This window comes from Mobula hypostoma, chromosome 10, assembly GCF_963921235.1.
Source record: "Mobula hypostoma chromosome 10, sMobHyp1.1, whole genome shotgun sequence".
Classification (NCBI taxonomy): domain Eukaryota; kingdom Metazoa; phylum Chordata; class Chondrichthyes; order Myliobatiformes; family Myliobatidae; genus Mobula; species Mobula hypostoma.
Window position 1 is genome coordinate 18,268,568 of NC_086106.1, and position 14,313 is coordinate 18,282,880.

Consider the following 14,313-nt stretch of genomic DNA (forward strand, 5'->3'; position numbering starts at 1 on the left):
GCAGGGAGACCAGTATCTTGGCAAGGAGATTTCCTACTCCTACGAGGGAGGGTTTAAACTGGTCTGGCAGTGGGCTGGGAACAAAGGAGTAATGTAGCAGATGAGAAAGTTGAAACAAATGTAGAAGTTAAAGCTAGCAAGTCCAGTTGGCAGGACAGGCAGGGAGTGAGGAAGGTCTGACAGACTAAACAGCATTTATTTTAATGTAAAAAGTCTGAGAGATAAGGCACATAAATTCAGGACATGGATTGGCACATGGGAAGTGATATTACTGCTAGCCTGGAAACATGGTCGAGGGATGGGCAGACTAGGGCATCTCAATGTTCCAGGGTATTGATGCTTCTGGCATGAACAAGTGGAGGGAGGAAAGACTAGTGATATGACTGGTTAAGGAGAACATCATGGAACCACTATAGGCTATTCTTGGTGGGGGTGGGGGGGTGTCATCCAGTACGCCACAGAAATAAGAATGGGTGACTACTTTGGTAGGATTATACTCTTCCACCAATAGCCAATAAGAATTAGAGAAGCAAATATGTAATTATTCCAGATAGGCACAGAAACAATGGGAATATAACCAAAGGGATTTTAACTTTCTTAATATTATCTGAGGAGGTGGCAGGATGGAAATACGTCCCGAACAAAGGAGGTGTAAGGTGCTCTTTCCTCTGCAGGTCACTCCTGAGCAAGGTGTAGCACTGGCTTAGACCCCCTCCCCACCCTGATCAGGGTCACGTGAAGCCACGGGAGCAGGTGGTGGATGGTTGTATGAGCAGCTAGTGCATATCACAAGTGGCCACTAACTCCAGGTAGACAACCTCTGAAGAATATTAATAATGGCTAGGGTCACTTGCCTTGTAAAAACACGGCCCAGAAGAAGACAATGGCAAACCACTTTTATAGAAATAGTACTATTAAAGTGGGGGCTACACTTGACCTCCTCTAAGGAAATGAGGCTAGGCAAGTGGTCAACGTGTTGGTGGGGGAAGCACAGACACCATAATTCTATTGGTTTTAAAACAGTTATGGAATAAGATAGAACTACAGTGCCTATAAAAAGTACTCAGCCTCCTTGGAAGTTTTCATGTGTTATTGTTTTACAACAGTGAATCACAGTGGATTCAATTTGACTTTTTTTGACACTGATTGACAGAAAAAAGACTTTCATGTCAAAGTGAAAACAGATCTCTACAAAGTGATCCAAATTAATTACAAATATAAAACACAAAATAATTGATTGCATAAGCATTCATCCCCCTTTAATACGACACACCAAATCATCACTGGAGCAACCAATTGGTTTCAGAAGTCATATAATTAGTTAAATGGAGATCATCTGTGTGCAATCAAGGTGCTTCAATTGATTGTAGTAAACATATACCTGTACCTAGAAGGCCCAACTGTTAGGGGCATTAAATATCTTTGGGTGTCTATTCTTGTGGTGTTACATGGCAATCTATGTTGACCATTTATATTTGTTCAGTTAGATCAGACCTTGATTATGGCTGTGTGGCTTATGGATGTGATACAAGCACATTGATACAAGACTGTTGTGGTACAGTAAAGTTGTCTCCTGTTTTGGATTTACTGGCTCAAATGGGACAATTACTCTTACAGTTGTGGAGGTTGAAGTTGATATTAATGTACTGGATTAATTTGAGGGGACAGAGGAATGATCACCCTGTTAAAAGTGTGTTGGGAGGCTGTTAAGAACATCACAAGAAGAAAGTTTTTAGTTTTGAGTGGCTCGGTTCTTATCACTAGGAATATGGGTTTACTGGTTTATGCAACATGTAACTGGTTTATGCAATATGTAGCTTTTTTGGTAACCCCACTTCGGTTTTTTACAAGACTTCTGTTGATTTTAGGTTGCATGATTTAATGAAGTCCAAGGATTTGGATATGCCTGAGAGTCTGCTGGTTCATCAATATGTTGAGGAAAACTATTGTAATATGTTAACTAGTTTTACTGATGAATCAAAAGATAATTTAACTGGGAATGTTGGTGTAGTTGTTTTTGTGCTTGAACTACAGGTAACAATAAAGAAATGTCTTATTAACGTTATCAGTATACACAGTAGAATTGATTGCCAGCATTTTGGGCTTATAGTGGGGGGAGGAAATCTGTCCTTGCAAAGTTGTAATTTGTTCAAATTCTTTTTCAGTTTTGACTATTCTTAAAACCGGTCATTCTAGCAGTAGGTCAGATTTTCTGCTGGAAGCTCTTCAAACTTTATTTCATATTCAAAGTATTGGTCTACATGTCCTCTTCTTATGGTGTTGAAGGGAATGAGTGGGTTGATTGTTTGGCCAAAAAAGCTGTTAAAAGTTCAGCTGTGGATATAGACATTCCACTTAGCAAATCAGAAGCAAAGGGACTGGTGGGGCTAAGAATTAGGGGATTATGGTGAAACGTGGGATAATGGCATAAAGGGAAAGACTTTTACTGAATACATAAAACTGTTGGGTTGATGGGAGAAGGGGGTAAAACCAGGGAAGGAATTATATTGACTCTGCTTAGAATTGGGCATGTTTAATTATTTCTTGTATCTTGTTGGAAAACATCATTCTGAGGTGTGTGGGTTTTATCATCATTATGAAACAGTTGAGCATAATATTTTACAGTGTGAAGCATACAAGGTTGAAAGAAAGCAACTGCAGGCTGCACTATTAGTTTTGGGGTTGATAGTTTTCATTTAAAAACTTTACTAAATTATGGAAGTGACCACAAAATTTTCTTTCATTATTTATAGTTTATAAGGCTTTTTTTGGGGTAATTTAGTTTTCATTTGATAAAGAACTAGTGGGGGTTTTATTTCCCCACTCTCTACACTACACTCCAGTCCAGTTAGAGGTGCCAACCACCATTAAAAATCAGAAGTAGAAGATCCAACTGCTGGTGAGTCAGTATCTTGGCAAAAACTACACCATGTAGACAAAAGAACACACCAAGCAACTTTGTGAAAAGGTTATTGTATGCAGGAGATGGATACAAGAAAAATTCCAGGTCACTGAATATCCGTCGGAGTATAGTTAAGTCAATCATCAAAAAATGGAAATAACAGGGCATAGCTGTAAATCTGCCTAGAGCAGGCCATCCTCAAAAACTGAGTGACTGTGCAAGAAGGGGACTAGTGAGGGAGGCCACCAAGAGACTATGATAACTCTGGAGGAGTTACAAGTTTCAGTGGCAGAGATGGGAGAGACTGTGCATACAACAACTGTTCCCTGGATTCTTCACCAGATGCAGCTTTATGGGAGAGTGGCAAAGAGAAAGCCACTGTTGGGGGAAAATACTCAAAGGATATCTCAGCTAGAGTTTGCCAGAAGGCACGTGGAAGACTCTGAAGTTAGCTGGAAGAAGATTTCTATGGTCTGATGAAATATTGGTGACCAGTGGTGTCTCACAAGGATCTGTTCTGGGACCTCTACTTTTCGTGATTTTTATTAACGACCTGGATGTGGGGGTAGAAGGGTGGGTTAGCAAGTTTGCAGACGACACAAAGGTTGGTGGTGTTGTAGATAGTGTAGAGTATTGTCGAAGATTGCAGAGAGACATTGATAGGATGCAGAAGTGGGCTGAGAAGTGGCAGATGGAGTTCAACCCGGAGAAGTGTGAGGTGGTACACTTTGGAAGGACAAGCTCCAAGGCAGAGTACAAAGTAAATGGCAGGATACTTGGTAATGTGGAGGAGCAGAGGGATCTCGGGGTACATGTCCACAGATCCCTGAAAGTTGCCTCACAGGTGGATAGGGTAGTTAAGAAAGCTTATGGGGTGTTACCTTTCATAAGTCGAGGGATAGAGTTTAAGAGTCGCGATGTAATGATGCAGCTCTATAAAACTCTGGTTAGGCCACACTTGGGAGTACTGTGTCCAGTTCTGGTCACCTCACTATAGGAAGGATGTGGAAGCATTGGAAAGGGTACAGAGGAGATTTACCAGGATGCTGCCTGGTTTAGAAAGTATGCATTATGATCAGAGATTAAGGGAGCTGGGGCTTTACTCTTTGGAGAGAAGGAGGATGAGAGGAGACATGATAGAGGAGTACAAGATAATAAGAGGAATAGATAGAGTGGATAGCCAGCACCTCTTCCCCAGGGCACCATTGCTCAATACAAGAGGACATGGCTTTAAGGTAAGGGGTGGGAAGTTCAAGGGGGATATTAGAGGAAGGTTTTTTACTCAGAGAGTGGTTGGTGCGTGGAATGCACTGCCTGAGTCAGTGGTGGAGGCAGATACATTAGTGAAGTTTAAGAGACTACTAGACAGGTATTTGGAGGAATCTAAGGTGGGGGCTTATATGGGAGGCAGGGTTTGAGAGTCGGCACAACATTGTAGGCTGAAGGGCCTGTACTGTGCTGTACTATTCTACGTTCTATGAAACCAAAATAGAGCTTTTTGTCCATCAGACTAAGCACTATGTTTGGCGTAAGCCAGACACTGCACATCATCAAAAACACATCATCCCTACTGTGAAGCATGGTGGTGGCTACATCATGCTCTGGGGTTACTTCACTGCTGTAGGCCCTGAAAGGCTTGTGAAGGTGGAGGGTAAAATGAATGTAACAAAATACAGGGAAAGCCTGGAGGAAAACCTGACGCAACCTGCAACAAAACGGCAACTTGTGAGATTTGTTTTCTAGCAAGTTAATGACCCCAAGCATAAAGTCGAAGCTACAGAGGAATGGCTTAAAAACAACAAAGTTTATGTCCTGGAGTAGTCAAGTCAGAGTCCAAACCTCAATCCAATTAAGAATTTTTGACTGGACTTTAAAAGGGCTGTTCACTCATGATCCCCAAGCAATCTGACAGAGCTTGAGCAGTTTTGCAAAGAGTGGGGCAAAAATTGCTGTGTCCAGATGTGCAAAGCTGATAGAGACCTATCCTCACAGACTCAAGGCTGTAATTGCTGACTTGAAGGGGTGAGTAATTATGCAATCAATTATTTTGTGTTTAATAATTGTAATACATTTAGACCAGTTTGTAGGAATTTGTTTTCAATTTGACACAAGAGTCTTTTCTTTTGATCAGTGTCAAAAGAGCCAAATTAAATCCTTTGTGATTCAACATTGTAAAACAACAAAACAATTCACACAGAGGGTTGTGGTTCTGTGGGATGCTCTGCCTCAGAAGGCAGTGGAGGCCAATTCTCTGGATTCTTTCAAAAAAGAGTTAGATAGAGCTCTTAAAGATAGCAGAGTGAAGGGCTGAATGGCCTACTCCTGCACCTATTGTCTAATAAAACATGAACATACCCCACCCCTAAGGGGGCGGGGTTTACACTTGTTACAGGCACTGCATATCCAAAATCCTTCTCACCTTCGCCTTCAGTTTGATGAGGAAGCTCACACATGACAGGGCCTTCACCCGGAGGTTGTCCCCCAGCACTGGGTTTGCTGCAATCTGGTGGAGGAGAAATAAACAGTATCCTCAGAAACTGTCAATGGTTGAGCAATGGCCACATTTACACAACAGGTCCAAGGCAGATCTTGGGAACTAAATTGCCAATGGGTAAGCAACAGCCACATTTACAGAGTAGATCCAAGGTAGGTCTCAGGAAATAACGAGAATAATCTGACATAATAGTCATGGAACAGGGACATTGAGACAAGTGAATAAAAGGTCTTGGAGCAGGAGAGATCGTACTAGGTTCTGATTTCTTGACGTCCCAGAACATGTTACAGGGAACTAAATTTACTGAACACACATACCGGTTTTTAGACCATTCCTTAGCTTAGGCCCCTTTATTACCCAGTCCCAGCTGCTCAAATTTTGTTCCATTTCTTTTTATCCAAGGTGTTCTGAAAGTCCACATACACCATATGGTTCCCATTACTAATTCAGCTCTATACAACTTCCCATCTCTGCACAGATGTGTTAAGCCTTGTTTAATTTTCGTAATCCACACTGACTCTACTTATTATCCTTTTACCACTTACTCAGTTCTACCTTCCTCAGTTCACACATTAGCTGATTCCAGGCTAACTGATCTGTAGCACCCCTTCTTTCCCTCTCTTGCCTTGCTTAAGTCGCAGGATTAATCCATGGGAATTCCGAGTACCTCCAGAATTTTGGAACCTGACAACCAGTGATTCCATTAATTGTTGTCCTCGCCCCTTTCAAAACCTTGGATATACTTAATTATGTCCTGGCAATATATAGGCTGCCAGTCCCATTCATTTCTGTAATCATACAACATAGACCATTTGGCCCACAATGTTGTGCCAAACCAGCTAAAAAGTAAATCAACAAAACGCAAACACTAATCCCTCCTACCTACACAACATGCAAATCTCTCCATCTTCCTTACATCAATTGCCTCTAATGTACTTTCCTCTACCACCATACCACGAAGTGCATTCCAGGCACCCACCATTTTCTGAGTGAAAAACCTTACCCTCACATCCCCTCTGAACCTACTCCCTCACCTTCAATGCATGCCCTCTGGAATGAGACATTTCAACCCTGGGAAACAGATACTCTCTGTCCATTCCAGCTTTGCCTCACATAATCTTGTCAACCTCTACCAGATCTCCCCTCAGCCTCCGATGCTCTAGAAGAAACGCAAGTTTATCCAGTCTCTTGTGGTAGCATGTGTCCTCTAATCCAGGAAGTATCCTGGTAAACCTCTTCTGCACCCCCTCTGAAGTCTAAACATTCTTCCTATAGTGGAGCAACCAGAACTGTATGTAATTCTCCAGATAGGGCCTAACCAGAGTTTTATAAAGTTGCAACATAAACTTTTGACTTTTGTACTCAATACCTTGAACAAAAAAAGCAAGCATTCTACAGGCCTTTTTAACCTGATTGATCTGTGCAGCAACATTTTAGGAGCTATAAACTTGGACCACAAGATCTCACTGCTCAGCAACACTGTTAAGGGACTTGCTATCTCCTTGCATTTACCTTACTGAGGTGAAACACCTCACATTTATGTGTGTTAAATTCTACCTGCCATTTCTCAGCCCTTATCTGTTACTGATCTGTATTGTGCCCCAAGCAGAGGTCCCAGCACAGATTCCTGCGCAGCTCCACTAATTACAGACCTCCATCTCAAATAGGTCCCTTCAACCACTACCCTCTGTGTTCTATGCACAAGCCAGTTCTGAATCTAAACAGCCAATTCACCATGGACCCCATGCATCTTAATTTTCTGGATTAGCCTCCCATAAGGGACTATCCTTATACTGCACTGATTCCACAGTACTGTAATTTCACTCAGCTCCTTACTCTCTCTCGCTCTGTTCTTCTGCACTATCTCAGAGAGGTTCTTTGAGGATTTGGTGAAGGAAGACACTAAAGTGTAGTTTAGTTTCCTTACTACTTCCACAGATTTCCTCCTGCCTCAGTCTGTAAGACACCCATATTAGCTTCAGCTAATCTTTTCACTTTTACGTATCAGTACAAGTTTTTTTACAGCCTTTTTTTGTGTCCTCAATCAAATCCTCTCCTATTTCACTTTCCCTGTGTTGATCAATTTCTTGGTTCTTTACTTTGTAATACCATTTTTAATTTCCCTTTTCCCATAGCTGGATGACTTTTTCTGTTGCATTACCAGTATAAAAGAGGTATATATATTTGTTATAAAGTAGACTAAACAGTTAATTTTTAAATGCTAGTTGGTACTGACTTACTATAATATATTTTAACACAGTTTTTCAGTCTACCTTGGCAACTTTGCATCTCATAGCTTTGCTGTTTGGTTTGTTTAGATTAAGGATCTTTTTAATTCTTTATTAAGATTTGGTTTAAGAAAGAATTGAAACATTTTGAATCTTCCAACGAAGTTTGCTCAGGTTATGGTCACTCCTCAAGCACCCAATTACTGTAGTTTCCATGGCACTGTACGAGCTGTAGAGGTACTTGCTAATGCTCCATTCACAGCCAGTGAAGCAGATTTAAGCTCCCTCTGTACTGTCCAATCGAACATTCCACTGGCAGGGAGCATCAATGGGCTTCGACACTGGCTTGTCAAACACACTCACTCAGATCACTGTTCACATTGCTGTAAGCCCAGCTTCACCTTAGAGAAGAGTTTGATCACTGTTTGCATGACACAGACAGGCAGAAGGGTGAGACTCTGCACATTGCTGGAGCCAATGGAACCATAACCCAAGGTGGGACAGGAAGGACTGGGAAGAGGCACAGAGCCAACAAAAATTCATGGCCGCTGGGCAGCAGGCTCTTGCACTGACCTCCAGGCAAAAATGGACGATCTGGGACAGATATGGCACGATGATTGATACTTCACTCTCCATCAGCTCATTGAAGACTTCCATAGCTTCGATGGCCTGATCCTGTAGGAATAGAGGGAGAGAGCTGCAGTTGTGGTAGGAAGCAAAGTGAAGATCATACACCTATAATGCAGTTGTAGGTACAGAGGAAAGCCGGGATCCCTGAACTGGGATAACTTCCTGCTTCTCGATAAACTGCTCTACAATGCCACCTACAGGTAGGGATAATCAAAGAATGCCAGTCACCACCACTACTTGGGAACAAACTGCTGGATCTGATTATGAGAACCCCATCTCTTTCTCTCCTTTCCTTTCCTAATGTTAAAGTATACCTAGTCCTCATTAAGATTTTGGTGCTTTTGTGATCCAAAGGTTCTTTTAGAAGTCAAGAATGAGGCATGAAACTTGTTGGTTACAGTCATTTAGTAAGTGTTATAATAACGAAGAAAAAAGACAAAGCACAGAGAAGTTGTGGTCAGTTTATAGTAAAAACCAGCTCAGATTAGACAAATAACATAATAGCAGCATTTGCTTTGGATAGTGTTGGGGTAACTGGGTCTCTGGCACTGAGCTTGGCTCTGTGGTTTAGAAGGGAAGTGGGGGGGGTGGCAGAATGGAGTGTAGTAGTGATAAAGGGATTCAAAAGAGGAGCAGACAGGAGATAGCGGGATGTAGAGAATTGGGAAGCTTTTAAAAACCGACAGAAGGCAACATTAAAAAAAAAGCAATAAGAACAGAAAATATTAAATAAGGTAAGCCAGCCAACAATAGAAAAGAGGATACCAAAGTTTTTCTAGATATATAAAGAGGGAAAGAGAGGCAAGAGTGGATATTGGACTGCTGGAAAATGATGCTGGAGAGGTAGTAATGGGGGACAAAGAAATGGCAGACGAACATAAATATTTTGTAGCGGTCTTCACTGTGGATGACACTACCAATATGCCAGAAATTCAAGTGTTGGGGGCAGAAGTGAGTGTAGTTGATATTACTCAGGAGAAAGTGTTTAGGAAGCTGAAAGGTCTGAAGGTAGATAAGTCACCTGGACCATTTGGACTACACCCCAGATCCGGAAAGAGGTAGCTGAAGAGATTGTGGAGGCTGTTGGTCAGAAAGAACTACAGTATACAAATCAGTGAATTTGAATGAATCAAGGACAGGGGAAGCAGACCAATTGCCTTTGTTCTTGCCATGAGGGAGGAGATGGAAGCTGCCATTTTATGAAGAGACTCTGTTCTTCATTTTGAGCTAAAGTCGCTTGGCTTGATCAGTGTTCAACCAAAGAACACCTCACAAATAACTTCTTAATTTGGAAATGATCCCTAGTTCAGCAGATTACCTGAGGCATCAATGGGTTGATACATTGATGCCTCAGGTAATCTGCTGAACTAGGGATCATTTCCAAATTAAGAAGTTATTTGTGAGGTGTTCTTTGGTTGGATATAACATGCAAGTTTTTAACTGTTGGGGTCTGAATCCATTCTGCATGATTCAAGCTGGTTGCTGATTGAGAACTAAGAGCCGTAAATTACAGATTGTCACTTGCTGAGAAGGTGCAATCATTGGATGCTGGCCTGGAGCAGAGCCAACAAAAAGGTGTTAAAGACCAGTCACACGACCTACAGCCAGTGACACTGGAATGCAATTATTTGAAATGATAAGAAATTAATATCAAAGCAGATGCTTCAAGTGTTCTGGAAGTGGTAACTCTGTAGGAGAACAACCATGGCAGATGTGAGGTGTCCCACGCTCACGTGGAGATTCAAAATGGGACTGTGAAGAACATGTAGCCAGCAGCAGAAACTCCTTTTTGACTAGTATTATACTTTCTGTTCTTCGATTGTTTGTGGCAGGTCAGGAAAACCTAGTTGGTGTGCTCAAGGGTATTGGTTGTGCTCTTCCATTGAGACGATAAAGGTACTTTTCGCATTATATGCGAATGGTTTGGATGACGAAATCGATGGCGTTGTGACCAAGTTTGTAGATGATACATACTTTATATGAAGGTAAGTGGAGAGGCAGGTAGTGTTGAGGAAGTTGGAAGTGCAGAAGGACTTACACACAACTGAGAATGGGTAAATAAATGGCAGATGAAGGAAAGTATATGCTCATGCACTTCAGTAGAATGAATAAAGGCATGGACTATTTTCTAAAAAGGGAGAGAACTCAAAAATTGGAGGTGCAAAGGGACCTGGGAATCTATGTGCAAAATTCCCTAAAGGTTAACTTGCAGGTTGAATTGGTGGTAAGGAAGGCTAATGCAATGTTAGCATTCATTCTGAGAGCATTTGAATAAAAAAGCAAAAATATAATGCTGAGGCTTTATAAGGCATTGGTCAGACTGCACTTGGAGTATTATGAGCTGTTGTGCTGGGATTGGAGATGGTCCAGGACAGGTTCACAAGAATGATTCTGGGAATGAAAGAATGAACATATTATTAGTGTTTGATGGCTCTGGGCCTGTACTCGTTGGAGTTTAGAAGAATGAGAAGGATCTTATTGAAACCCCTTGAATATTGAAAGGTCTGGGTAGAGTGGATGTGGAGAGGATCTTTCCTTCAGTGGAGGAGTCTAGGACCAGAGGGCACAGCCTTAGAATAGAAGGATATCCCTTTCGAAGAGAGATGAGGAGCAATTTCTTTAGCCAGAGGGTGGTAAATCAGTGGAATTCATTGCCACAAATGGATGTGGAGGTCATCATTGGGTATACTAAAAGTTGAGATTGATTAGTAAGGGTGTCAAAGTTTATGGGAAGAAGGCAGGAGACTGGGGTTAAGAGAGAGAATAAATCAATCACGATGGAAGGGTGGAGCAGACTCAATGGGCTGAATGGCCTAATTCTGTTCCCATGTTTTATAGTTTCATTCCAATAAGAACAACCTATGCAAGAGCCAATCAGTGGTGTGACACTTGCTGCAGAGGAACTGCTAGAAAAATCATTGCAAAATTCACTGAACAATAAATTACAGTACATGTATATAAGTGACTATATACAAATACAACCAAGTGTAGGAAAAGTTAAACTATGAGAAAACTAGCAATTTTACTCTTTAATCCAACTTCCCACAGAGAGCAGACAGCCATTCACCAAATACCCATTTCACTGTTATGTGTACAGATTTAACATTAACAGTAATTCCCAGCACCAGAAGTACTATTGTTCACAGCACAACATTCCAGGAAGCAAAATACTGCTTAAATGTTCAGAACTGCAGCCAAGACTCAAATGAAATCAGACACCTAATTTGACCAACATACATCAAAGTTGCTGGTGAACGCAGCAGGCCAAGCAGCATCTGTAGGAAGAGGTGCAGTCGACGTTTCAGGCCGAGACCCTTCGTCAGGACTAACTGAAGGAAGAGTGAGTAAGGGATTTGAAAGCTGGAGGGGGAGGGGGAGATGCAAAATGATAGGAGAAGACAGGAGGGGGAGGGATAGAGCCGAGAGCTGGACAGGTGATAGGCAAAAGGGGATACGAGAGGATCATGGGACAGGAGGTCCGGGAAGAAAGACGGGGGGGGGGGTGACCCAGAGGATGGGCAAGAGGTATATTCAGAGGGACAGAGGGAGAAAAAGGAGAGTGAGAGAAAGAATGTGTGCATAAAAATGAGTAACAGATGGGGTACGAGGGGGAGGTGGGGCCTTAGCGGAAGTTAGAGAAGTCAATGTTCATGCCATCAGGTTGGAGGCTACCCAGACGGAATATAAGGTGTTGTTCCTCCAACCTGAGTGTGGCTTCATCTTTACAGTAGAGGAGGCCGTGGATAGACATGTCAGAATGGGAATGGGATGTGGAATTAAAATGTGTGGCCACTGGGAGATCCTGCTTTCTCTGGCGGACAGAGCATAGATGTTCAGCAAAGCGGTCTCCCAGTCTGCGTCGGGTCTCACCAATATATAAAAGGCCACATCGGGAGCACCGGATGCAGTATATCACCCCAGTCGACTCACAGGTGAAGTGATGCCTCACCTGGAAGGACTGTTTGGGGCCCTGAATGGTGGTAAGGGAGGAAGTGTAAGGGCATGTGTAGCACTTGTTCCGCTTACACGGATAAGTGCCAGGAGGGAGATCAGTGGGGAGGGATAGGGGGGACGAATGGACAAGGGAGTTTTGTAGGGAGCGATCCCTGCGGAATGCAGAGAGAGGTGGGGAGGGAAAGATGTGCTTAGTGGTGGGATCCCGTTGGAGGTGGCGGAAGTTACAGAGAATAATATGTTGGACCCGGAGGCTGGTGGGGTGGTAGGTGAGGACCAGGGGAACCCTATTCCTAGTGGGGTGGTGGGAGGATGGAGTGAGAGCAGATGTACGTGAAATGGGGGAGATGCGTTTAAGAGCAGAGTTGATAGTGGAGGAAGGGAAGCCCCTTTCTTTAAAAAATGAAGACATGTCCCTCGTCCAAGAATGAAAAGCCTCATCCTGAGAGCAGATGCGGCGGAGACGGAGGAATTGCGAGAAGGGGATGGCGTTTTTGCAAGAGACAGGGTGAGAAGAGGAATAGTCCAGATAGCTGTGAGAGTCAGTAGGCTTATAGTAGACATCAGTGGATAAGCTGTCTCCAGAGACAGAGACAGAAAGATCTAAAAAGGGGAGGGAGGTGTCGGAAATGGACCAGGTAAACTTGAGGGCAGGGTGAAAGTTGGAGGCAAAGTTAATAAAGTCAATGAGTTCTGCATGCGTGCAGGAAGCAGCGCCAATGCAGTCGTTGATGTAGCGAAGGAAAAGTGGGGGACAGATACCAGAATAGGCACGGAACATAGATTGTTCCACAAACCCAACAAAAAGGCAGGCATAGCTAGGACCCATACGGGTGCCCATAGCTACACCTTTAGTTTGGAGGAAATGGGAGGAGCAAAAGGAGAAATTATTAAGAGTAAGGACTAATTCCGTTAGACGGAGCAGAGTGGTGGTAGAGGGGAACTGATTAGGTCTGGAATCCAAAAAGAAGCGTAGAGCTTTGAGACCTTCCTGATGGGGGATGGAAGTATATAAGCACTGGACATCCATGGTGAAAATAAAGCGGTGGGGGCCAGGGAACTTAAAATCATCGAAAAGTTTAAGAGCGTGAGAAGTGTCACGAACATAGGTCGGAAGGGATTGAACAAGGGGTGATAAAACGTTCAGGGAGGTGGATAATCTATGGCTGAAGGCTCCCTCAACCCACCCTCAGACAGTAATGATCCCAACAATAGTGCAGCAGATCCCAGGCCAGGGAGGTGTAGGGGAGTGGAATGCAGTTGGGATTATGCATCTCTGGTCAGGAAATCTAGGGTGATGCTGGAAGGAAGTTTACAGGGGACTATCACCCAAATAGCCAAGAGAAGGATTCAGGCCCTGTAAGAACAAAAGCAAACAAAATGCACGTGGGTAACATAAGGCTGGTTATTTTCTTGGTAAATCTTGATTCCGTCTTTCCTTTTTCCTAGGGAAGGGAAATCAAACACTACAGGGCACAGTTTAAGGTGAGAGGGGAAAGATTTAAAAGGAACCTGAGAACTCAGAGGGTGGTGGAACTGCCAGAATAAGTGTTTGAGGCAGGTACAATAGCAACATATAAAAGACTCTTGGACAGATAAATGGATAAGAAAGGTTTAGCGGGATACAAGCCAAATGTAATCAAATAGACATGGCATAGATGGGATGGGCTAGTTGGGCTGAAAGTCCTGTTTTCGTGCTGAGACTCCAATGCTCTTACTAAGCGTGCAAAACTGGTAAGCAGAGACAAAGGGGTCATTTAAAGGGCTCACACAAGTTGCAGTTCAATACTTCACAGGCCAGGAGGAACTTGCAGCTTCCTATTCTCTCATGATTTGACTCACCTGATTGTGCTGTATGAGGATTTGAATGGCAATCAACAGCTTTGGGATCATAGGACGCATCATGTTCTGCAGAAGAAAAAGAAGCAACCTTGTCAAATTGCCTCACACACCGTCTCCGCCCTCCCCCCACAAAGCCAGGGAGTGATGGGAGTGAGATGGCAGGTCCCCAGAACTGCTCATCACCAGCAGTGGATCACCAACAGACACTAACCATGTAGTTGAAATAGAAAGAAATATGCAATTTGCAGCATCAGATCAACAGA

At 43.0% G+C, this 14,313-nt stretch overlaps 1 protein-coding gene across 1 annotated transcript in view; it reads right to left on the reverse strand.

The window, feature by feature from the left end:
* ipo4 (importin 4) overlaps nucleotides 1-14,313 on the reverse strand; it is a 79,763-nt gene that overhangs the window by 52,812 nt on the left and 12,638 nt on the right. The window contains exons 7-9 of the mRNA XM_063060123.1: nucleotides 14,051-14,116; nucleotides 8,198-8,299; nucleotides 5,322-5,405 (exon numbers count right to left, since the gene is read on the reverse strand). Of these exons, the coding sequence (XP_062916193.1) occupies nucleotides 5,322-5,405; nucleotides 8,198-8,299; nucleotides 14,051-14,116 (252 nt within the window). The remainder of the gene's footprint in view (nucleotides 1-5,321; nucleotides 5,406-8,197; nucleotides 8,300-14,050; nucleotides 14,117-14,313) is intronic.